The 26724-nt window shown below is 41.5% G+C and overlaps 1 protein-coding gene across 2 annotated transcripts in view; it reads right to left on the reverse strand.

Annotated features, from left to right (window-relative positions):
* Positions 1–9701: 9701 nt before the first annotated feature.
* The window catches only part of ABCC2 (ATP binding cassette subfamily C member 2), a 70792-nt gene continuing 53769 nt past the window's right edge, over positions 9702–26724 (reverse strand). Inside the window, exons 28-33 of one of the 2 annotated variants that reach the window (XM_061194449.1) lie at positions 26157–26300; positions 25160–25318; positions 23560–23726; positions 20602–20796; positions 19128–19272; positions 9702–10154 (exon numbers count right to left, since the gene is read on the reverse strand). In XM_061194449.1, coding sequence (XP_061050432.1) covers positions 19143–19272; positions 20602–20796; positions 23560–23726; positions 25160–25318; positions 26157–26300 — 795 coding nt within the window. In that variant the 3' untranslated portion in view covers positions 9702–10154; positions 19128–19142. Of the gene's footprint in view, positions 10155–10679; positions 10705–19127; positions 19273–20601; positions 20797–23559; positions 23727–25159; positions 25319–26156; positions 26301–26724 lie in introns of those variants that run through there. The other variant, XM_061194460.1, reaches the window with a different exon arrangement.

Consider the following 26724-nt stretch of genomic DNA (forward strand, 5'->3'; position numbering starts at 1 on the left):
TCCCACATGCAGCAGAACAATTAAGCCCGTGCGCCACAACTACTGAGCCTGCGCTCTAGAGCCCGCAAGCCACAACTACTGAAGCCTGCACGCCTAGAGCCCATGCTCCACAACAAGAGAAGACACCACAATGAGAAGCCCACACACTGCAACAAAGAGTAGCCCCTGCTCGCCGCAACTAGAGAGAGCCTGCGTGCAGCAATGAAGATGCAGCCAGAGATAGATAAATAAAATAATTATTTTTTAAAAATTCATTTTGTCAAATATAATTTCAGCAGAATCACTCTATACTCAAAATATGTCTGTGCTGCAGGCCTCTTCATTAAGCCATTTCCTATGATAAAATCCTAGCAAAACAGAAAAGCTGGAATCTTGAAGAGGTAAGTATTTCCCAGCCATTACAGATGTGGAAACTGATGCACTAGTGATGAACTAACAAGTCCACACAGCAGCTCAAGCCAGATAGGGGGTGGGAGGGGGAGAAGTAGCAGGAGCACTAGCGGAGGTGGCACTGAGGACAGTGGGTGACAGAAGTATCACCTGATACTGTTAAGGAATAGAAAACTTGGGTGAATAGACAGCCTCCGTGGGAAAGAAACTTACAGGCCAGTGAGGCCAACTCTTTCATTTTATGAGGTGGGAAGATGGGGTCCAGTGACATTGTGACTTGCCCAAGTCTTACATCAATTTTTTTTTTTTTTACATCAATTTTTGATGGATCCTGAATTTAAACTTATGCCTCAGGCTGAGCCTTTCCATCTTGTTCTGGAGCCAGACTGACTTCAGACACTTAAGAGCTTTGTGACCTTGGCAACTTACCTAACCTGTGCTTCAGCTTCCTCATCTAAAGTAGAGAAAATACTACTGTCCGCCTTACAGGGTTGTGGTACGGATGGAATGAGTTAATACATGGAGAGTGCTAGAACGCTAGCACATAGTGAACAATAAACTGGAGAGCCCCGAGGCCCAAGTCAAGGAATTTAGATTTCATGAGAAACTCCTTATTACCTAGGTGGATTCCTTGTTGTAGGAAAGCTAAATGATAGCAGGATGATTTGGAGGGAGGACAGATCAAAGGCTGGAAAAATCTAAGAAAAAGTTAACTGATGGGGCTTAAGATTGCTTGAGAATGGAAAAAAGCAGCAACATCCTATAAAGAATATGAAATTGAAGAAATGATGAATCCCTAACAAAGGGGAGATCATTGGGATGGTAGCAAGTTTATGAAAAGATGAGTATTGTAAACACTAGATGTCTGCTAGGTCTTGCTTTTTCTTTATTTTTATTTTTATTATTTTTTATTGAAGTATAGTTAATTTACAATGTTTCAGGTTATACAGAAAAGTGATTTAGTTATACATATATATTCTTTTTCAGATTCTTTTCCATTATAGGTTATTACAAGATATTGACTCTAGTTCCCTGTGCTATACAGTAGGTCCCTGTTGTTTATTTTATATATAGTGATGTATATCTGTTAATTCCAAATTCCCAGTTTATCCCTCCTCCATTTTCCCCTTTGGTATACCATAAGTTGTTTTCTATGTCTTTGAGTCTATTTCTGTTTTGTAAGTAAGTTCATTTATATCATTTTTTTAGATTCCACACATAAGTGATATCATACAATATTTGTCTTTGACTTCACTTAGTATGATAATCTCTAGTTGCATCCATGTTGCTGCAAATGGCATTATTTCATTCTTTTTATTATGGCTGAGTAGTATTCCATTGTATATATGTACCACATCTTCTTTATCCATTCATCTGTTGATGGACACTTCAGTTGCTTCCATGTCTTGGCTATTGTAAATAGTGCAGCTGTGAACATTGGGGTGCCTGTATCTTTTCTAATTAGAGTTTTTGTCTTTTCCAGATATGTGCCCGGGAGTGGGATTGCTGGATCATATGGTAGCTTTATTTTTAGTTTTTTTAAGGAAACTCCATACTATTCTCCACAGTGGTTGCTAGGTGCTTTTTTTTTTTTTTTAATATTTGTTTATTTAGGCTGTGCCAGGTCTTAGTTGCAGCACGTGGGATCTTTGTTGCGACATGTTTAGTTGTGGCATGTGGGCTCTTAGTTGCGGCACGTGGACTCCTTAGTTGCGGCATGCGGACTCCTTAGTTGTGGCATGCATGTGGGATCTAGTTCCCCGATCAGGGATCGAACCCAGGCCCCCTGCATTGGGAGCATGGAGTCTTACCCACTGGACCACCAGGGAAGTCCCTAGGTGATTTTTTAAGTGTGGTCTTCAGACCAGCAGCATCACCATCCGTGTACCCTGGGAGCTCGCTGGAAATGCAGGCCCCACCCCAGGCCTACTGCATCAAGTTACCAGGTGATTTGTGTGCATGTTATATTTGAGAAGCACCTGTGTAGGCAGTTATTTTTAGTAGAACTTTCTACTGTTGGAAAAGTAGGAATTACAAAAACCAAGGAAGGAAAGGGTGTCAGATGTTTCCTGCACAACAGAAGGAAATGTTGAAGAAAATTTCCAAATCCAGTTTGCCTGCTTGCTTCCTGTCATGAATTTGCTCCCTTTCCTGCCTGGAGGTAGCTCTTCAGTTATGCTTTCTCCCAAGTGTCCTCGGAGAACAGGGAGTGGTGGTGGGAATCTATCATCATCTGAAACGTGTAGATTTCTGACCTCCCTCTCAAGATTGTTGTGAGAACAAATAAGATGATTCTGCAAATTTTTGTGAACTGTGAGTTCTAGAAATACATGGTTTTAGTAAAGATTGAATTTTGTGTCACCCTTTTAATTAGTTGTGAAGCTGGAACTCTGTGTGCATTTTGTTTCAGGGTCAGGAGTACAAACAGGCTCTAGAAGAACACGGTGTGCTCTGAATTGTGTTTCATTTGCAGAACCTTAGGCCTGAGGACCGAGAAACCTTGAGCATCATATACTTAATTCTAAATCCTCTCTCTGGTCGCTACACACAACTCAGGATTTTAAACTCTCCCATCTATTAGTACATCATATTGATGAAGTTTGTACTGTTTCACCTGGGCTGGGTGTGGCGGACATTCAGTGCCACAGAGCAGGGATGATCATCTCCAATCTCCAATTTGTGCTGCTTTGTTTCATCCAGCCCACTGTGATTGTTAGTGAAGATCAGTGGTAGTGTTTTGTGAGTATCAATAAGGGAGTTTTCTACAACACATTGCAGGCTTTGCAGGCTGCATAGGAATATCTATTCCTTAGTACCACTCAGAGGTGACCCTGAAGGAGCAGGTAGTGCTTTCCCAGAGGTAAGTTGTGATGTGGTGGTAGGAGCGAGCAATGTGTTCATTCGGGAACGTTTATTGGTAGCAGGCAGGTGTGTGGGACTCAGCAGCAGACCGTGGGGGTCTGCAGACTCAGCAGGACCCTGTCACAAGGCACTGCCTGTGCACCACCTGCCTGGGTGTCCCCTGGGACTTCAAGAGGAGTCAAGCTCTAATCCTTCCCCGTGGCAGCCCTTCCCCAGCTCCAGGATCAGGGAAGCTGAGAGTGAAAGATTACCGATCTGTCATGGCCGCCTCCTGTCATCAGAATCACTGTGACCTTCCTGCAGCCTCTCAGGTGAGATCAAAAGATTGCCTCCAAATAGGATTAAGCTGAATAAGATCTTTGCAATTTGATAGAAGGGGTGATAGCCATGAGCACTGAAACCATTTCTAGCTGGGCTTTAAAGATAACATAATCCTCTACAAATTCACACTGCAGTGGGATTCAGTGAAGATCAATGAATTACTAAACTGATTTCAGTTGGAGAATATTGGCAATTTTAATCAGAGCTGCTTGGGCTTATGGTATTGTATTAGTTTCCTATTGCTGCTTTAACAAATTACTGCTAATTTAGTAGCCTAAAACAACAGAAATTTATTGTCTTATGGTTCTGGAGGTCAGAAGTTTGAAATCAGTCTCACTGGGCTAAAGTCAGGGTTGGTAGGGCTGGTTATTTACAGAGACTTCAGGGGAGAATCTGTCTCCTTGCCTTTTCCAACTTCTAGAAGCTGCCTATGTTTCTTGGCTTGTGTTCCCTTCCTCCATCAAGCAGCATAGCATCTTCAGATGTCTCTGTTTCTGTCATCACATCATCTTCATTTTAACTCTGACCCTCCTGACTCTTATTAAGGATCCTTGTAATTACACTGGGCCCACTTTGGATAATTTCCCATCTCAATATCCTTAATCACATCTGCGAAGTCCCTTTTGCCATGTAAGGTAAATCCTCAGGGTTTTGAGGATTCAGACATGGACATCTTTGGGGACCATTATTCTATCTACTGCAGGTATGGAGCCACATGACATTTTTGAGGCAAATTGTCTTTCTGAGAATGGAAACATGATCCAGTCCAGACCACACTGTTGATTCTGGAGCAGGAATTGGCAAACCTTTTCCATAAAAGGCCAGATAATAAATACCTTAGGCCAGCGGTCCCCAGCCTTTTTGGCACCAGGGACTGGTTTCATGGAAGACAGTTTTTCCATGGATGGGGTGGGGATAGTTCAGGCGGTAACGTGAGCGACTGAGAGTGGCAGCTGAAGCTTTGCAAGCTTGCCCACTTCTCACCTCCTCCTGGGCGGCCTGGTTCCTAACAGGCCGAGGACGGGTATGGGTCCATGGCCTGGGGGTTAGGGACCCCTGCTTTAGGCTTTTCAGGCCATACAGTCTGTCACAACTCAACTCTGCCATTGTAACACAAAAGCAGGTATAGATAATAGAGAAACAAGTGAGCATGGTTGTGTTTCAAAAAAACTTTATTTATAAAAACAGCAGGCCAGATTTTGCTCTTATGCCATACCCCTAACTCTACGTCCTGCTAAAACAAAACGGTTCTGTGCCACCATTAACATTGAAGCCATGTATGCAGAAAAATTAGACGCTTTGATGAAGGAAAATGAAAAGCTAGCCAAAGTGGAATTGGTTTACAGATTCGAACTAATAAATATATCAGTCTAGCAGATATTTATGGAACTATGAGAGATCTTTATGATGCCAGAATGTAAACCCTGACAAACCAGATCACAGTTTACTTGCAAACTAACAGAGGAGCCAGCAGGCAGGAATGTTAGCACAAAGTACCAGGGGAGATATCTGTGCTCAGAGGTACAACCAGAGGACAACTCAACAGTCTTTTTTTTTTTTAATTTTTCTTTTCTTTTTGAATTTTATTTTTTTATACAGCAGGTTCTTATTAGTTATCTATTTTATACATATTAGTGTATATATGTCAATCCCAATCTCCCAATTCATCCCACCACCACCCACCCTCTACTTCCCCCCTTGGTGTCCATGTTTGTTCTCTACATCTGTGTCTCTATGGCTTGCAAACTGGTTCATCTGTACTATTTTTCTAGATTCCACATACATGTGTTAATATATGATATTTGTTTTTCTCTTTCTGACTTACTTCACTATCACAGTCTCTAGGTCCATCCACGTCTCTACAAATGACCCAATTTCGTTCCTTTTTATGGCTGAGTAATATTCCATTGTACATATGTACCACATCTTCTTTATCCATTCGTCTGTCAATGGGCATTTAGGTTGCTTCCATGACCTGGCTATTGTAAATAGTGCTGCAATGAACATTGGGGTGCGTGTATCTTTTTGAATTATGGTTTTCTCTGGGTATCTGCCCAGTAGTGGGATTGCTGGGTCATATGGTAATTCTATTTTTAGCTTTTTAAGGAACCTCCATAGTATTCTCCATAGTGGCTCTTATCAATTTACATTCCCACCAACAGTGCAAGAGGGTTCCCTTTTCTCCACACCCTCTCCAGCATTTGTTGTTTGTAGATTTTCTGCTGATGCCCATTCTAACTGGTGTGAGGTGATACCTCATTGTAGTTTTGATTTGCATTTCTCTAATAATTAGTGATGTTGAGCAGCTTTTCATGTGCCTCTTGGCCATCTGTATGTCTTATTTGGAGAGATGTCTATTTAGGTCTTCTGCCCATTTTTGGATTGGGTTGTTTGTTTTTTTTAATATTGAGCTGCATGAGCTGCCTGTATATTTTGGAGATTAATCCTTTGTTGATTCGTTTGCAAATATTTTCTCCCATTCTGAGGGTTGGTTTTTCGTGTTGTTTATAGTTTCCTTTGATGTGCAAAAGCTTTTAAGTTTCATTAGGTCCCCTTTGTTTATTTTTGTTTTTATTTCCATTACTCTAGGAGGTGGGTCAAAAAAGATCTTGCTGTGATTTATGTCAGAGTGTTCTTCCTATGTTTTCCTCTAAGAGTTTTATAGTGTCCAGTCTTAACATTTAGGTCTTTAATCCATTTTGAGTTTATTTTTGTATATGGTGTTAGGGAGTGTTCTAATTACATTCTTCTACATGTAGCTGTCCAGTTTTCCCAGCACCACTTATTGAAGAGGCTGTCTTTTCTCTATTGTATATTCTTGCCTCCTTTATCAAAAATAAGGTGACCATATGTGTGTGGGTTTATCTCTGGGCTTTCTATCCTGTTCCATTGATCTATATTTCTGTTTTTCTGCCAGTCCCATATTGTCTTGATTACTGTAGCTTTGTAGTATAGTCTGAAGTCAGAGAGTCTGATTCCTCCAGCTCCGTTTTTTTTTCATCAAGATTGCTTGGCTAGCATAGCACAGGGAGACCAGCTTGGTGCTTTGTGACCACCTAGAGGGGTGGGATAGGGAAGGTGGGAGGGAGACGCGAGAGGGAGGGGATATGGGGATATATGTATACATATAGCTGATTCACTTTGATATACAGCAGAAACTAACACAACAATGCAAAGCAATTATACTCCAATAAAGATGTTAAAAAAAAAAAAAGATTGCTTTGGCTATTTGGGGTCTTTTGTGTCTCCATACAAATTGTAAGATTTTTTGTTCTAGTTCTGTAAAAAATGCCATTGGTAATTTGATAGGGATTGCATTGAATCTGTAGATTGCTTTGGGTAGTATAGTCATTTTCACAATATTGATTCTACCAATCTGAGAACATGGTATATCTCTGCATCTGTTTGTGTCATCTTTGATTTCTTTCATCAGTGTCTTATAGTTTTCTGAGTACAGGTCTTTTACCTCCTTAGGTAGGTTTATTCCTAGGTATTTTATTCTTTTTGTTGCAATAGTGTATGGGATTGTTTCCTTAATTTCTCTTTCTTATTTTTCATCATTAGTGTATAGGAATGCAAGAGATTTCTGTGCATTAATTTTGTATCCTGCAACTTTACTAAATTCATTGATTAGCTCTAGTAGTTTTCTGGTGGCATCTTTAGGATTCTCTATGTATAGTATCATGTCATCTGCAAACAGTGACAGTTTTACTTCTTCTTTTTCAATCTGTATTCCTTTTATTTCTTTGTCTTCTCTGATTGCCATGGCTAGGACTTCCAAAACTATGTTGAATAATAGTGGTGAGAGTGGACATCCTTGTCTTGTTCCTGATCTTGGAGGAAATGCTTTCGGTTTATCACCATGGAGAATGTTTGCTGTGGGTTTGTCATATATAGCCTTTATTATGTTGAGGTAGGTTCCCTCTATGCCCACTTTCTGGAGAGTTTTTATCATAAATGGGTGTTGAATTTTGTCAAAAGCTTTTTCTGCATCTATTGAGATGATCATATGGTTTTTCTTCTTCAATTTGTTAATATGGTTTATCACATCGATTGATTTTTGTATATTGAAGAATCCTTGCATCCCTGGGATAAATCCCACTTGGTCATGGTGTATGATCCTTTTAGTGTATTGTTGGATTCCGTTTGCTAGTAGTTTTTTGAGGATTTTTGCATCTATATTCATCAGTGATATTGGTCTGTAATTTTATTTTTTTGTAGTATCTTTGTCTGGTTTTGGTATCAGGGTGATAGTGGCCTCGTAGAATGAGTTTCGGAGTGTTCCTTTCTCCGCAATTTTTTGGAAGAGTTTGAGAAGGATGGGGGGGTGTTAGCTCTTCTCTAAATGTTTGATAGAATTCACCTGTGAAGCCATCTGGTCCTGGACCTTTGTTTGTTGCATGATTTTTAATCACAGTTTCAATTTCATTACTTGTGATTGGTCTGTTCATATTCTCTATTTCTTCCTGGTTCAGTCTTGGAAGGTTATACCTTTCTAAGAATTTGTCCATTTCTTCCAGGTTGTCCATTTTATTGGCATACAGTTGCTTGTACTAATCTCTTAGGATGCTTTGTATTTCTGCAGTGTCTGTTGTAACTTCTCCTTTTTCATTTCTAATTTTATTGATTTGAGTTCTCTCCCTCTTTCTTGATGAGTCTGGCTAATGGTTTATCAACTTTGTTTACCTTCTCAGACAACCAGCTTTTAGTTTTATGGCTCTTTGCTATTGTTTTCTTTGTTTCTATTTCATTTATTTCTGCTCTGATCTTTATGATTTCTTTCCTTCTGCTAACTTTGGGTTTTGTTTCTTCTTCTTTCTCTAGTTCCTTTAGGTGTAAGGTTAGATTGTTTATTTCAGATTTTTCTTGTGTCTTGAGGTAGGATTGTATTGCTCTAAACTTCCCTCTTAGAGCTGCTTTTGCTGCATCCCATAGGTTTTGGATCATCATGGTTTGTTGTCATTTGTCTCTAGGTATTTTTTGATTTCCTCTTTGATTTCTTCAGTGATCTGTTGGTTATTTAGTAATTTGCTGTTTAGCCTCCATTTATGTGGGTTTTTTTTGTTTTGTTTTGTTTTTTTTTACAGTTTCTTCCCTGTAATTGATTTCCAATCTCATAGCATTGTGGTCAGAAAAGATGCTTGATACGACTTCGGTTTTCTTAAATTTTCTGAGGCTTGATTTGTGACCCAAGATGTGATCTATCCTGGAGAATGTTTCATGCGCACTTGAGAAGAAAGTGTATTCCGCCAATTTTGGGTGGAATGGTCTATAAATATCAAATCTATCTGGTCTTATGTGTCATTTAAAGCTTGTGTTTCCTCATTAATTTTCTGTCTGGATGATCTGTCCATTGGTGTAAGTGAGGTGTTAAAGTCCCCCACTATTACTGTGTTACTCTTGATTTCCTCTTTTATAGATGTTAGCACTTGCCTTATGTATTGAGGTGCTCCTATGTTGGGTGCATATATATTTATAATTGTTATATCTTCTTCTTGGATTGATCCCCTGATCATTATGTAGTGTCCTTCCTTATCTTTTGTAACATTATTTTAAAGTCTATTTTGTCTGATATGAGTATTGCTACTCCAGCTTTCTTTTGATTTCCATTTGCATAGAATATCTTTTTCCATCCCCTCACTTTCAGTCTGTATGTGTCCCTAGGTCTGAAGTGGGTCTCTTGTAGACAGCATATATATGGGTCTTGTTTTTGTATCCATTCAGCAAGCCTGTGTCTTTTGGTTGGAGCATTTAATCTATTCACGTTTAAGGTAATTATCGATATGTATGTTCCTATTACCATTTTCTTAATTGTTTTGGGTTTGTTTTTGTAGGTCCTTTTCTTCTCTTGTGTTTCCCACTTAGAGAAGTTCCTTTAGCATTTGTTGTAGAGCTGGTTTGGTGGTGCTGAATTCTTTTAGCTTTTGATTGTCTGTAAAGCTTTTGATTTCTCTGTTGAATCTGAATGAGATCCTTGCTGGGTAGAGTAATCTTGGTTGTAGGTTCTTCCCTTTCATCACTTTAAATATATCATGCCACTCCCTTCTGGCTTGTGGAGTTTCTGCTGAGAAATCAGCTGTTAACCTTATGGGAGTTCCCTTGTATGTTATTTGTCATTTTTCCCTTGTTGCTTTTAATAATTTTTCTTTGTCTTTAATTTTTGCAATTTGATTAGTATGTGTCTTGGCCTGTTTCTCCTTGGGTTTATCCTGCCTGGGACTCTGTGCTTCCTGGACTTGGGTGGCTATTTCCTTTCCCATGTTAGGGAAGTTTTCGACTATAATCTCTTCAAATATTTTCTCTGGTCCTTTCCCTCTCTCGTCTCCTTCTGGGGCCCCTGTAATGCGAATGTTGTTGCCTTTAATGTTGACTCAGAGGTCTCTTAGGCTGTCTTCATGCTTTTTTCTTTATTGTGTTCCGTGGCAGTGAGTTTCACCATTCTGTCTTCCAGGTCACTTATCCGTTCTTCTGCCTCAGCTATTCTGCTATTGATTCCTTGTAGTGTATTTTTCATTTCAGTTATTGTATTGTTCATCTCTGTTTGTTCTTTAATTCTTCTAGGTGTTTGTGCTTTAATTTTTCTAGAGAGATATAAAACAGTAAAAAATTGTTTTCAAGAGGCTCATAGCTTAGTGAGGGAGATGCAAAGAGAAAATTATCTAACAAAATAAATACAGTAAAAGCAAATTAAGTGTGCTGAGGAGCATTACTTAGTTGTAAACAATCCCCAACTCGTAAACTTAAGCAGAAACGAAGTTTTCAAATAATAATAGGTTGCTCACCAACTCTTTGGGAGGATAAAAAAGCCAGATTTGAGTCTTTGAAGCCAGGAACGATGCTCAGTATCACACCACAACATCACTGGATCCTGCTACTAGTCACCACCACTGCCTACCTCTGGACAATGACAGTGACTGACGGTCACCTTTGCCAGAACACATTTCCCTCTTCCTTGTCTCCAGCATCTGAATCAAAATCTGGCACAGGTGTATCTGATTACTGGAAACTCATCACAGTGCTGCACCCTGGTCTCCCACAAAGAATCTTAAGTTGGAGGAGTCCATGTAGAACTGAGGTTCAGCTGCATAGCTGCCCAAAAGATTGAAACTCCACTGCAGTGCTGAAGCTAGCCTGGGGGTTGAGAGGAGAGGGAGTCAGGGAAGGCTCTTGGGAGAAGATGACTTCTTACTGAGTCTTAATGAGTTAGTTAGAGGTAGTCATGGGATTCCAAACAGAGGGGATAGGTAAGGAAAAGGCTAGAGTCAAACAGTAATTGTGTGTATGGGGAATCTAAAAGCATTTTAATGTTGCTGGAGCTTAACATGAGGTATGGGAGTTGGAATAAATGAGACTGGATTGGATGTTAGGGAGCTTCGTTGTACCATACTAAGGAATTTTAACTTTATTCTGGATAGCTATTGAATGAAGAGTTTAAGCAGAAGAGTAACCTGGTCAGTTTTTCATAATAGATCACTCTGGTAGCCATTGGTGGGTATATTTGAGGAAAACAACACTGGAAGCAGGGATACCTATGCCCTCAGTCCAGGATGGAAGTGAGGAGAAACTGAACTATGGCAAAAACAGTAGGGGTGCAGAAGTAAAACTGGAAGGGCTTGGTGGCTGATTGATCTGGAAAGAAAAGGAAAAGTTGCGAGTGATACACAGGTTTTCATTTTGTAGGACTTGTATGGACAATGATGTCACCACTTGAGTTAGAAAGTACAGGCAAAAAATCTTTTTAGAGGGGAGAAAGAAGTAGACACGTCTGGGCAGACTCTGGCAGGGCTCACACCACAGAGTACTTCCCGGAACTTCTGCTGCCAGTGTCCTTGTCCCCACGGTGAGCCACAGCCACCACCTGCCTCTGCAGGAGACCCTCCAACACTAGCAGAAAAAAAAACTTCTTAAAAGCATTGCAGTGACCTGTCGCTCCCATCAGGAAACTTGCATAAGCCTCTTAGATAGCCTCATCCACCAGAGGGCAGACAGCAGAAGCAAGAAGAACCACAATCCTGCAGCCTCTGGAACAAAAACCACATTCACAGAAAGATAGACAAGATGAAAAGGCAGAGGGCTATTTACCAGATGAAGGAACAAGATAAAATGCCAGAAAAACAACTAAATGAAGTGGAGATAGGCAACCTTCCAGAAAAAGAATTCAGACTAATGATTGATAGTGAAGATGATCCAGGACCTCGGGAAAAGAATGGAGGCAAAGATCGAGCAGATGCAAGAACTGTTTAACAAACACCTAGAAGAATTAAAGAACAAACAGAGATGAACAATACAATAACTGAAATGAAAACTACACTAGAAGGACTCAATAGCAGAATAACTGAGGCAGAAGAACGGATAAGTGACCTGGAAGACAGAATGGTGGAATTCACTGCTGCATAACAGAATAAAGAAAAAAGAATGAAAAGAAATGAAGACAACCTAAGAGACCTCTGGGACAACATTAAACGCAACAACATTCACAGTATACGGGTCCCAAAAGGAGAAGAGAGAGAGAAAGGACCTGAGAAAATATTTGAAGAGATTATAGTCGAAAAATTCCCTAACATGGGAAAGGAAATAGCCACCCAAGTCCAGGAAGCACAGCGAGTCCCATACAGGATAAGCCCAAGGAGAAACATGCTGAGACACATAGTAATCAAACTGGCAAAAATTAAAGACAAAGAAAAATTATTAAAAGCAGCAAGGGAAAAATGACAAATAACATACAAGGGAACTCCCATAAGGTTAACAGCTGATTTCTCAGCAGAAACTCTACAAGCCAGAAGGGAGTGGCATGATATACTTAAAGTGATGAAAGGGAAGAACCTACAACCAAGATTACTCTACCCAGCAAGGATCTCATTCAGATTCGATGGAGAAATCAAAATCTTTACAGACAAGCAAAAGCTAAGAGAATTCAGCACCACCAAACCAGCTCTACAACAAATGCTAAAGGAACTTCTCTAAGTGGGAAACACAAGAGAAGGACCTACAAAAACAAACCCAAAACAATTAAGAAAATGGTAGTAGGAACATACATATCAATAATTACCCTAAACGTGGATGGATTAAATGCTCCAACCAAAAGACACAGGCTTGCTGAATGGATACAAAAACAAGACCCATATATATGCTGTCTACAAGAGACCCACTTCAGACCTAGGGACACATACAGACTGAAAGTGAGGGGATGGAAAAAGATATTCTATGCAAATGGAAATCAAAAGAAAGCTGGAATAGCAATACTCATATCAGATAAAATAGACTTTAAAATAAAGAATGTTACAAGAGACAAGGAAGGACACTACATAATGATCAAGGGATCAATCCAAGAAGAAGCTGTAACAATTATAAATATATATGCACCCAACATAGGAGCACCTCAATACATAAGGCAACTGCTAACAGCTATAAAAGAGGAAATCAACACTAACACAATAATAGTGGGGGACTTTAACACCTCACTTACACCAATGGACAGATCATCCAAAATGAAAATGAATAAGGAAACACAAGCTTTAAATGACACAATAGACCAGATAGATTTACTTGATATTTATAGGACATTCCATCCAAAAACAGCAGATTACACTTTCTTCTCAAGTGCACATGGAACATTCTCCAGGATAGATCACATCTTGGGTCACAAATCAAGCCTCAGTAAATTTAAGAAAATTGAAATCATATCAGCATCTTTTCTGACCACAATGCTATGAGATTAGAAATCAATTACAGGGAAAAAACCGTAAAAAACACAAACACATGGAGGCTAAACAAGACATTACTAAATAACCAAGAGATCACTGAAGAAATCAAAGAGGAAATCAAGAAATACCTAGAGACAAGTGACAATGAAAACATGATGATCCAAAACCTATGGGATGCAGCAAAAGCAGTTCTAAGAGGGAAGTTTATAGCTATACAAGCCTACCTCAAGAAATAAGAAAAATCTCAAGTAAACAATCTAAACTTACACCTAAAGGAACTAGAGAAAGAAGAAGAAACAAAACCCAAAGTTAGCAGAAGGAAAGAAATCATAAAGATCAGAGCAGAAATAAATGAAATAGAAACAAAACAATAGCAAAGATCAATAAAACTAAAAGCTGGTTCTTTGAGAAGATAAAGTTGATAAACCATTAGCCAGACTCATCAAGAAAAAGAGGGAGAGGACTCAAATCAATAAAATTAGAAATGAAAAAGGAGAAGTTACAGCAGACACTGCAGAAATACAAAGCATCCTAAGAGACTACTATAAGCAACTCTATGCCAATAAAATGGACAACCTGGAAGAAATGGACAAATTCTTAGACAGGTATAACCTTCCAAGACTGAACCAGGAAGAAATAGAAAATATGAACAGACCAATCACAAGCAATGAAATTGAAACTGTGATTAAAAATCTTGCAACAAACAAAGGTCCAGGACCAGATGGCTTCACAGGTGAATTCTAGCAAACATTTAGAGAAGAGCTAACACCCATCCTTCTCAAACTCTTCCAAAAAATTGCAGAGGAAGGAACACTCCTAAACTTATTCTATGAGGCCACCATCACCCTGATACCAAAACCAGACAAAGATACTCTAAAAAAAGAAAATTACAGACCAATATCACTGATGAATATAGATGCAAAAATCCTCCACAAAATACTAGCAAACAGAATCCAACAACACATTAAAAGGATCATACACCACGATCAAGTGGGATTTATCCCAGGGATGCAAGGATTCTTCAATGTATGAAATCAATCAATGTGATACACCATATTAACAAATTGAAGAATAAAAACCATATGATCATGTCAATAGATGCAGAAAAAGCTTTTGACAAAATTCAACACCCATTTATGATAAAAACTCTCCAGAAAGTGGGCATAGAGGGAACCTACCTCAACATAATAAAGGCCATGTACAACAAACCCACAGCAAACATCATTCTCAATGGTGAAAAACTGAAAGCATTTCCTCTAAGATCAGGAACAAGACAAGGATGTCCACTCTCACCACTATTATTCAGCATAGTTTTGGAAGTCCTAGCCACAGCAATCAGAGAAGACAAAGAAATAAAAGGAATACAGATTGAAAAAGAAGAAGTAAAACTGTCACTGTTTGCAGATGACATCATACTATACATAGAGAATCCTAAAGATGCCACCAGAAAACTACTAGAGCTAATCAATGAATTTGGTAAAGTTGCAGGATACAAAGTTAATGCACAGAAAGCTCTTGCATTCCTATACACTATTGATGAAAAATCTGAAAGAGAAATTAAAGAAACACTCCCATTTACCATTGCAACAAAAAGAATAAAATACCTAGGAGTAAACCTACCTAGGGAGACAAAAGAGCTGTGTGCAGAAAACTATAAGACACTGATGAAAGAAATTAAAGATGATACCAACAGATGGAGAGATATACCATGTTCTTGGATTGGAAGAATCAACATTGTGAAAATGACTATACTACCCAAAGCAATCTACAGATTCAATGCAATCCCCATCAAATTACCAATGGCATTTTTTACAGAACTAGAACAAAAAATCTTAAAATTTGTATGGAGACACAAAAGACCCCGAATAGCCAAAGCAGTCTTGAGGGAAAAAAATGGAGCTGGAGGAATAAGACTCCCTGACTTCAGAGTATACTATAAAGCTACAGTAATCAAGACAATATGGTACTGGCACAAAAACAGAAACATTGATCAATGGAACAAGATAGAAAGCCCAGAGATAAACCCACGCACCTATGGTCAACTAATCTATGACAAAAGGAGGCAAGGATATACAATGGAGAAAAGACAGTCTCTTCAATAAGTGGTACTGGGAAAACTGGAGAGCTACATGTAAAAGAATGAAATTAGAACACTCCCTAACACCATACACAAAAATAAACTCAAAATGGATTAGAGACCTAAATGTAAGACCAGACACTATAAAACTCTTAGAGGAAAACATAGGAAGAACACTCTTTGACAAAAATCACAGCAAGATCTTTTTTGATCCACCTCCTAGAGTAATGGAAATAAAAACAAAAATAAACAAATGGGACCTAATGAAACTTAAAAGCTTTTGCACAGCAAAGGAAACCATAAACAAGATGAAAAGACAACCCTCAGAATGGGAGAAAATATTTGTAAACGAATCAACGGACAAAGGATTAATCTCCAAAATACATAAACAGCTCATGCAGCTCAATAGTAAAAAAAACAAACAACCCAATCCAACAATGGGCAGAAGACCTAAATAGACATTTCTCCAAAGAAGACATACAGATGGCCAAGAAGCACATGAAAAGCTGCTCAACATCACTAATTATTAGAGAAATGCAAATCAAAACTACAATGAGGTATCACCTCACACCAGTTAGAATGGGCATCATCAGAAAATCTACAAACAACAAATGTGGAGAAAAGGGAACCCTCTTGCACTGTTGGTGGGAATGTAAATTGATACAGCCACTATGGAGAACAGTATGGAGGTTCCTTAAAAAACTAAAAATAGAATTACCATATGATCCAGCAATCCCACTACTGGGCATATACCCAGAGAAAAGCATAATTCAAAAAGACACATGCACCCTAATGTTCATTGCAGCACTATTTACAATAGCCAGGTCATGGAAGCAACCTAAATGCCCATCGACAGACGAATGGTAAAGAAGATGTGGTACATATATACAATGGAATATTAATCAGCCATAAAAAGGAACGAAATTGAGTCATTCGTTGAGAAGTGGTTGGATCTAGAGACTGTCATACAGAGTGAAGTAAGTTAGAAAGAGAAAAACAAATATCGTATATTAACGCACATATGTGGAACCTAGAAAAATGGTACAGATGAACTTGTTTGCAGGGCAAAAATTGAGACACAGATGTAGAGAACAGACGTATGGACACCAAGCAGGGAAAGCGGCGGGGTGGTGGTGGTGGTGTGCTGAATTGGGCGATTGGGATTGACATGTATACAGTGATGTGTATAAAATTGATGACTAATAAGAACCTGCTCTATAAAAAAAAAAAAGTAGACAGGTCTATCAAGGTAGGGTGATTTGCATGTCAGACACCTGAAGGATATCCAGGTGATAATACCAGAAGCAACTGAATATATGAATCTCAAAACTGGAGCAGAGGAAGAGGCTAGAAATGAGAATCGTATGTGTAGAAGTTGAAACCACAAGAGTGTATGAAATCAATTACAGAGAAAATATAGAGGAACTGGGGGGATCAAGGACAAAAACATAGGGACATCTTAATGCTTCAAGGATAAGCAGCGAAGAGGACCTCAGAAGGAAAGTAGGAAAAAGCGATTATGTTGTAAGTGGTCCATAGTGTGGATTGGGTTACCCGGGTCCTGGGCCAACAGAAGATCTGGAGGGGAGGAGTCGTCATCAAAGTTTTGGATCCAGGCTGGTTCTGGTTCCCTCCACCTTCACTGGATGTCTGAGTCATCACTACTGAGAAAAAGATAACGCTTCCCTTCTCTTCATCTACATCCACAGGAGAAGGTAGATCGAAAACCCTCTCCCATTATAGGAAAAAGAAGAAATCATTAGATCAAATCAGGAAGTTGGTTTCTGGCCCTGGCTCTGCCATAAACACTCATGTTTTGACTCTGGATATCATATAACCATTCTCAGTCTGGTGCTTATCTGAAAAATAAGGGACTTGAACTGGATTATCTCCAAGGTTGTATCTATTCGGTTAGTCAGGAGACAAAAACCACAGGTTATTTTAACAGAGCAATATAAAGAATCATTAAATAGGCATTGAAGAAAGGGCCAAAGGAAAACAAGTATCAGAGAGCTAGCAAGGGCAAAAGCAAACATCACAGTTAGGGCTGCGGGAACAAAAGGAAAGAGGCTGGCGTCACTGAAACTGAAACCCAGACTTCCCAGAAGGGGGCGCTGCTCCGCTGGTGCTGGCAAGACCACACTGGTTTTGTGAGTATTGGAAAAACTGCCACTGCGGGGAAACCAACATTGCTAGAGTGATGCTGATGGGAATAGAGCAAATAGGAGAAAACCTGTCCCTTCCTCATCCTGCCTTGCAGCTGTATAAGCCCCTCATTTAGGAAGTTTAAGTCTCTGAGCATCTCATTCAACAAATAGCTACAGTGATGAATAAATAAAAATCTTTCATAACTGCATCACTGAAATGGAGGTAAGGAATATGCTGAACCCAAAATAATGTGACACAAAAAACCCTGGAAGGAGAAGAAGGGTCAAGGCTTAGGGTGACTTCTGAAACCTGGAGACCTTGACCTTTGTGGACAACAGAGGATACTGAGGCAAGAGAGAACGCCAAGGCTTGCCAAAGATGGAGAAGCTACAGGAGACCCTCTGACGAACCCGAGCCCGAAAGGGCTGTACTGTGGTATACAAGTAAGTGAAGAATAAACCCCGCCACGCGGAAGGAGTCAACAAGGCCACACGTCCATCTCCAACCTGCTGCTAGATCAAGGGGAAGAAGCTCCCTTGAGATTCTGTAAACCACAAGCTGGCTCTCACACAGGACTGTGGTCTGAAGTCCCACTAACTGTAAGGTTTGAAACCCCTTAGTGAAGTATTTAATTCAAATCGGTTCTGGGTAATGCCCCCAGGTGGCAGGCAGAAGCTTTCACAATTCCTCTTAAGAGAGCTCAGATTCAACTCAGGCCTCAAAGAATGTCCACAGGTAAAATGCTAACACAGTATTGCAAATCAACTATACTTCAGTTTTTTAAAAAATGCTAAGGAGATTGAGCAACTTAAGGTAAACATTCACAAGATATCCAAGGAAATAAAGCACCGTGAACAAGAACCAGCAGACACCGCATACGGAAACCTCAATGGTAACCAGGGAACTATACATTTAAAAACCTCAAGGAGACACCAATTCATACTCATCAGATTGACAAAAATGTTTTAAATTGGCATTAACAGTTTGGCGTTGCCTACTATATGCATTTAAACATATGCACACCTCCCATTCCTTTATGTTATGCCTAAAGAAACTCTTACACATGTATCTTAGGAGTTAAGTACCAGAATGTTCATAGCAGTACTGTTCATAACAGGGAAAAACAACAAAGCCTGGAAATAACCCCACTGCTGACCAACCTAAACTGGATAAACTGGCGTTTTCACACACTGCTGTACTACAGAGCAGTGAGAATGAACCAGCCTCACGCATGGACGTGCATGAATCTCAAATATAATATTGAACAAAAGAAGTCATAGAAGAATACATGCAGTATGAGTCAGGCCATTCACAGAAGCTAAAAATATGGTACATGTTGTTTAAGGAAAGTGGTAAAACTAAAACAAAAAGCAAAGCAATAATTATCACAAAAATTAGGATGGTGGTGCTTTTTGTGGGGTGTGGGTAGCAAGGAGGTATGATCAAAGTGGATCATCAGGGGTTTTCTGATGTAGCTGGTAATACTCATTAAAAAAAATCTTGGCTGGCAGGGACGTGGGTGTTCACTTATGATCCTTATTTAAAACATGCATTTTACACACACTTTTATATGTATGATACGCTTCACAAAAAATAAGGAATGATCCTAATAGTCCTTCTCTAACCTGTAAGATTTGCTGTCAGAATGCTGTGCAGTTCGTATTTTCAATGCCAGCTTCTTGGGCCATAAAATAAAAGGGGCCAGTGTTTTTCAGCAGTTCTTCAGGGCTGCCATACTCTACAATCTTCCCATTGTCTAGGACCATTACCCTGAAACAAAAAAGAAAGAGAGAAGTCTTAGAAAGCAGCGTCTCAAACCTTGGCATTTATAATAACCAGAACTAAGTCTCGATATTGTTACCAAGGCTGTTGCCCCAGAATCATACCCCTGCCCCTCCCTCAAATGGAAACCAAGTGCTCGTATCTAAGTTTCAGGAGGAAGCTGCAAAGAGAAAAACAAGAACTGGTTAGAACAAACTAGGCCCAAGGTGGTGGAAGATTTGATTTCCAGTAGACCTTGGGCCTTATTATGCTCGTTGTAATATATTAGCATGCTGAATGACACACCTACCAGCACCATGATATGGACAATTGCCATGACAACAACCGGAAAAGCCCATACAAGGACTGAAAATGAGGGTTGCATCAGTTCCCGTCCAAACCACACCCCTCTTCTCAGATTAGTCATAGATATTCCTCCCACTCTTTCCAATTCCCTCCCTTTTCCCCTCAACCATCCTATATAAATGGTGTCTCCGCCCAAATCGGGTTGAGAAAGTTGATTTGTGAACTAATTCCCACTTCTCCATTCTTTGGCCATTGAATAAAGCTTGTGCTGGAAAGTCTTAGCATCGGTTTTAGCATTGGCTGTGCGAATCTGAGCGGAAAAAGAAGCTCCCTGGCCAAGACGAGGGGTCTCTAGGCTAGGACACCAGCGCGGGTCCAGGTGACCAACATAATAACAGTATGTTTATTCATACCAGGCTACAAAGCAGTGAGGATGACTGAACTGCGCCTATCTGCACCAACACAGATTCCATGTGGAATACTGAACGAAATAGACTTATACTGCATATATTCTTATACTATTTACGTAAGTTTTTTTTCTTTCTTTTTTTTAAGGATACACATTGTTTAAGGATACACTGATTTAAAAAGGGAGCCTTCCCCTTGGTCAAAAAAGGGAGCCTATTCTCTTCAGTTTTAAGATTACTGACCCCCCCATTTTGAATTGTCAGATTGTCAGAGTTAGAAGGAACAGAAAGCTTCTGTTTACAGGGGGAGCAGCTGAGACCCAGCTTAGTTGGGAAGGTCTATGGAGCAATATATATCACTCCTGGCTTGGGCCTCCACCCCCCATACTCGGTTAATAGTTACACACAGTTTCCCATTTTACCTTCAAGACAGTTCCCTTAACCCTGTTGACCTTCATTAGCTTGATGTATAATTTTGGGCAAATTACTTGCAATCTCTCAGCCTCCATTTCTTCATCAATAAAATGATGGTAGTTAAACCTTCTGTAAAGAGACCTCACGGCTGATGCTATCGCTGTTGACAAAGGGTTAAGCCGTGGCTATCAAGCTCTGCCCACCGACTCACTTGTCACTGTCCATGATGGTGTGCAGCCTGTGGGCAATGGTGATGGTCGTGCAGTGGGAGAACACAGTCTGGATGGTTGTCTGGATGAGGTGATCTGTCTCTAGATCCACCGCAGCAGTGGCCTCGTCCATGATCAGAATCTTGGATTTCTGAAGCAGAGCCCTGGCCAGGCACAGTAGCTGCCTTTGCCCTATGCTGCAGCCAGTGGAAGAAACAAAGCATTAGCCCCTAAGGACCAAGGAATAACCTGGGTTTATTAATAACCCCTGGGAGGGGCAGATTTCATGTTCCAGATCAGACTTTCAAAACCCACACTTCCAAATTCCCCTAGAACGCCTTAGCCTCTTCCACTAGCTGTTCATTGTTACCAAGGGCAGTGTTTGCCAAAGTTTCTCAATTAATTGGAAGACCCACCACAGGTACTTAATTTAAAAATTCCTATTTCTGGGCCCTGCTCTTAATCAGAATGGGGAGGAGCCTAGGAACCTGTATTTTGAATACACCCCAGGAGATTTTCATGTTTAACAAGTTTGGAAAACTCTAGCCCCGGAATAGTGCTTTGCATTTAGCTACAGTGATATCTCAGTACACCACTTCAGCAGTATTTGACCTGACACCATTAGTATAGGGTGAAACCGCATGAGAATGCCCCAGTGGCATTTCTTAGTGGCCTTAGCAAATCCATTTGTTATTTTAATGTGTAATTCTAGTCTCAAGTCTAATTATTTGTTCAAGGCCTTCTCCCTTGATTAGAAACCGTTGCTATCTAATGAACATGATGTCTTGGTGTGAGATGCAATGTTTGTGGAATTCGAATATGCCTGTAAAAGGCAAATCACTTTAAATTGCTAAAAGCCAGTAATGAAGGCTGGACTTCTTACTTACATAAAGAAGGTTTGGGAAATGATGTGGAGGAAATATTCGTGAATTTGGAATTGCTCTTTCCTGCTGTGACCATTAGGGAAAGTATTAAACAGGTGGCGGCTAAAGTTCTGTAATTCTGTAAATAAGAAAATTTCTGCAGGAGATGAGAAGTCACCCAAGATGAACTTCCAGTTTTTCTCTGTAATGTAAGAACAGAGACACTGAAAAACGATTTACTTAACGCTTCCCAACTCCCGCCTGGTTCAGCTGGACTTCATAGTAACAGGCTGTTGCTGAGGCATCAATTTGGCTTTTCAGCTGCTGACTCTCCCGAAGCTGACTGATCTCCAGTCTCTGATCAGAGAATTTTAGGTTTCAACAGCCCCACACCAGGTCTGAAATCAAGGCGCTGGTAATGCCAGGTAAGTGTCTCCCAGCATGCACAGAGAAGGATGGTGTGATTCTGTTCTTAGGCCCCTATCACATCCTGCCCACATGGCCCTGCACACCTGCAGCATTTACTGCACAGAATTTACTCACACCAGGTGTGTCTTCTCCATCACACTGTAAGTGCTAGGAGGGCATGGATGGGTCTATGGCATTTTCCTCTGTATTTCCAGTAGGTGCTCAATATATGTTTGTTGACTGAATGTTTGAATGGCCTTTTTAATAGGCCTGAAGACCTACTTCAGTCCTGCTAGTTCCTAGATCTGTCGCTGAGGGAAAACAAACATGCTGGTGTTCTCTACCAAGGCTCACAAGTGTTCCTTGGGGCTACACACTGAAATCACCTGGGGCCCTGATTCAACCGGTCTGGGGTACAGCCTGGGCACTGGGACTTTAAGTTTCCCGAGTGATTCTAGTGTGCAGCCCACTTAAGACTCAACCTTCTAGGCAGTGCATCTCATGCTGTAATGTGCTCACAAATTACCTGGGACTCTTGCTAAAGGGCGGATTCTGAATAGTAGGATAGAGCCTGAGATTCTGCATTTATAACAAGCTCCCAGGTGAAGCCAGAGCAGCGGGTCCATTAATTGAGCTACTGAGCCTTCCCTTCTGAGCTCCAACTGCTAATGGTCCCTGCCCTGCCCACCACTCTGAAGGCACCAGGGCTGCAGCAAGGCCCGCCCCTGAGCCACCAGCTTTGACTGAGAGCTGACCATCAGTGTGTGGAGGGAAAAAAGAGGTTGTTGTAGGGAAAATGCCAGGTCAACTTGTTAACTGACAGAAAGTGTGAAGTGTCAACATATGAGGAAACACTTTGAAAAGGTAACAAGAACTGTGAAGCCAAAAGAGTTTTTGTGCTGGTTTATGGTGTTCCAAGGACCCTGTGGACAGCACATCTCCATCATCCACGTGCTCCTTAGGTCAGGGCTTCTCAAAGTGAGGTGCCTGTAACAACCCCTGGAGATCCTTTAGAACTCCCATCTCCAGCAATGCCACATACCAATTACATCAGACTCTCTGGGGCTGGGCCAGGCATGGGGATTGTTTTCAGCCTGATTGCAGAGCGCAGCTGAAAACCCGCACAACGGTGGGATCTGCAAGCTCATGTTTGTAATGTCCTGTGAGGGTATGTTTACTGACAAAGGTTTTCAAGAGTTTCCAAGCACATTCACATCTATTTTAATCTTCACAACAGGTTCGCTTTACGCATTAGGAATTAGACCTGGAGAGTGAAAATTCTTTGATGCCAGGCGCCACCATGCGTGAGTAACAAAAGTAGTGGTCCCGGGCTTCACTGGTGGCGCAGTGGTTGAGAGTCTGCCTGCCAATGCAGGGGACACGGGTTCAAGCCCTGGTCTGGGAGGATCCCACGTGCTGCGGAGCAACTGGGCCCGTGAGCCACAACTGCTGAGCCTGCGCGTCTGGAGCTTGTGCTCCACAACAAGAGAGGCTGCGACGGTGAGAGGCCCGCGCACCGCGATGAAGAGTGGCCCCTGCTCGCCGCAACTAGAGAAAGCCCTCGCACAGAAACGAAGACCCAACACAGCCATAAATAAATAAATAAATAAATAAATAAAATTTTTTTAAAAGTAGTGGTCCCCTCGCCTCCTCCACAGCCTGTGGGGGAAGTGGGTTATGAAACATTACCTCAGGTTGTCACCGCCCTCTGTCACTTCGTAGGACAACCCAGCTTGCAGGCCGTCCACAAAAGATTTGAGGTGAGCAAGCTCCAAGGCCTTCCAAATCTCCTCGTCTGAGTAGTTGTTGAAAGGGTCTAGATTCATCCTCAGGCTCCCAGAGAACAGGATGGGATCCTGCAAGTCAAGGGACGAGGGAGTTACTGGGGCTAATGTCAGAAAAGGAACCAGTAGGGACTTCCCTGGTGGCACAGTGGTTAAGAATCCACCTGCCAATGCAGGGGACACGGGTTCAAGCCCTGGTCCAGGAAGATCCCACATGATGCGGAGCAACTAAGCCCGTGCGCCACAACTACTGAGCCTGCACTCTAGAGCCCGCGAGCCAAAACTACTGAGCTCACGTGCCACAACTACTGCAGCCCACGCACCTAGAGCCTGTGCTCCGCAACAAGAGAAGCCACCGCAATGAGAACCCCGCACACTGCAACGAAGAGTAGCCCCCACTCACCACAATTAGAGAAAGCCCCTGTGCAGCAATGCAGCCAAAAATAAAAATAAATTTTTTTTAATAAATAAAAAAATAAACATCTGGCTTTTAATATATATATATATATATACATATACACATATATATATATTTAATTTTTTTTAAAAAAAAGAAAAGGAACCAGTAATTCTTTGTGGCCAAGAAAGTGAGCGGGACTGGTCTGAGATGGAAAGCCGGTTAATTAGTGGTCCAGCTTCTCCAAGATTTCCCCGCTGAAGGCTTAAGCTAAACACGGGGAGCTAAACACAGCATTAAGAGGAGTCCTTGGTTTTGTTGTTGTTTTTCATTCTGAAATTCATTTATGGATTTCCAAGTTTGCCTTAGCATCCCTTAAAAAGATGAGAGGAACGTCCCACACCCCCAAATGAAAACTCATGGTTTGGAGGTGGAGGGATCAGGGGCAGGCAGGGGAAGGGGTCATATAGTTACAAGAGAAGAATTTCTTACGCTCTTGAAGAGGCTGGAGAAAAGAGTGTAACAAAGGGAGCAAACACCAGACAGACCAAAGCCACCCCAGAGACTTGGCTGCAGCAAGCAGAGGACAGGTTCTGATGAGGACCCACATACCCCGAGAGCCTCCAGGGCAGTCCTTGTTAGGGAGGGTCTGGAGAGGAAGCTGCAGGGAAGACTTTCTTGCTGATGCACTAACCATTCTGCTTACTGGCAAAAATTGCCACAAATTCCCTCCCCTCTCTTTTAACCATATCAAATGAGGAGTACAAAGCTTAATTTCAAGCTTCAGCAGCAAAACCGCTAATGCTGATTGCAAAGGTCCTGCAAACCATGATGGGCTATAGAAATGCTAATCAATCATCTGCTCCATTTGACTTCTGCTGTGTTGCTGCCACCTACTGGTTAGATACTGACAGTCACACAAGCATATTACCAAAAAATGTAAAACTTATTTTTGTAAGTTCTGGAAGCAATGTGTCTTAGGGAACTAGCTTAGGTATCCCAGGTAGACAGCAGAAATGACGCCACCAAATGAACACACATCAAGAGGAAGGTGCACATGTTCCCTGTAGAACAAGCTGCATGTGACAGAGTACGTCCTACAGCTCACCTGGGGGATGATGGTCAGTTTCTCTCGGAGGTCGTGGAGCCCAATGGAAGCAATATCTACCCCATCAATGGTGATCTGGCCTCCCGCAGCCTCTAGGATTCTGAAAAGGCTGTTTGTCAGGGATGATTTTCCAGCTCCTGTCCTGCCCACCACGCCAATCTGTAAATACAGTTCCTTTGCATGTTAGTTCACCATGTAATTATTGAGGGCAACAATTTAGCCTGGGACATTCATAATCACAGGTGGAAAAAGACAGTGACTGGCTACTCCATCTCTAAGATGTTAAACTGATTTTGGTTTTGGTGGGGAAAAAAGTACCTGGATGTCAGAAAAGGATGGCTTTCCCATCCTACCTCCTAACTTGTTGCTTGCTGAGAACTACATTGACTGCTGGAAATGTACACATCTGTTGCAATTATTCTTGGAAATTATAGATTTTTTAAAAATCCTTGTTAAAAGTGAGGAGAAGGGAAGGATTGGGTCTGACATCAGGTCTGAGAAACAGACCCTGACCTGGACCTAAGCATCAGTACCCAGACATTTTTTTGGCCCTGCATCAAACCCCAAGACCTCAGAGAACAAGAAAACCATACCAGGACTTTGCAGACCAGAAGGAGAACTAGGCCATTCTCTCTGCAAGGACAAACCTCCACACAGCTGTTCCCACCAGTTCCTTCCCCAGGCCGGTGCTTCCTGACTTCCCCCCTCTACAAGCCTTGGCGCTTACAGGAAATGAGCCCAGTCAGCCACAGGAGGAGAGGATGCGGACAGGGAGATAGCCTGCAAGGGCTCTCTTGCTCAGCCCTCCCCTAAGTCTGTTTGATCCTGTGTGGATATCCTGCCCTCTGGTGGTGGCGCTGTGTCCCTACACCTTCCCAGGGCAGAGGAAGCGCCCCAACCCTCTCACTTCGACCAGATTAATGAAAGCCCAGAGTCCACTGCTCTCCACCTCTATGTTCACAAGGACTCACCCAGGCCTTTCTTCAGCTCCACCTACCTTCTCCGTGCTCTTAATGTCACAAGTGATCCCTTTCAGTACCAGATCCAGCTCAGGCCGATACCGTACTTGGTAGTTGCTAAACCGGATCTCCCCTTTGCTGGGCCAACCTTCTGGAGGCCTCTTATCAGTCACCCATGGTGCCTGGCAAGGCGACAGGAGGAAAAGTGCTTTACACGGTGACAACTCGCTCAACAGTCCCCACAGGACTCATGTCACAACAGGGTAGCAGTGTGCCAGCCACCCGTGAGGATCTGCATTGAATAGACTGAACTAGACTGGTACTTGCAGAAGGGTCCTACCTTATTCAATTAAAGAAACCCTATCCCATGAGGTTGTTCTGTGCATCTCCAGAATGAAGCCACCGTTTAACTTGGTGCATCCCAAGACCCGACTTCTCCCAAACCATTACTATTTTAGGTTTCAGGAAATTAGGTTCTTTCAGTTAGAGCAAAGGAGACTTCCAGAGAACCTTTATGACCCCATGTGAAATCTCTAGATAAGGTGAAGATGCATTCTCAAAGCGGTGGCTTGTTTTTTTTTTTTTTTGGCCTTGTCCCTGGCTTCC

This window comes from Eubalaena glacialis, chromosome 1 (genome assembly GCF_028564815.1).
Source record: "Eubalaena glacialis isolate mEubGla1 chromosome 1, mEubGla1.1.hap2.+ XY, whole genome shotgun sequence".
NCBI lineage: Eukaryota > Metazoa > Chordata > Mammalia > Artiodactyla > Balaenidae > Eubalaena > Eubalaena glacialis.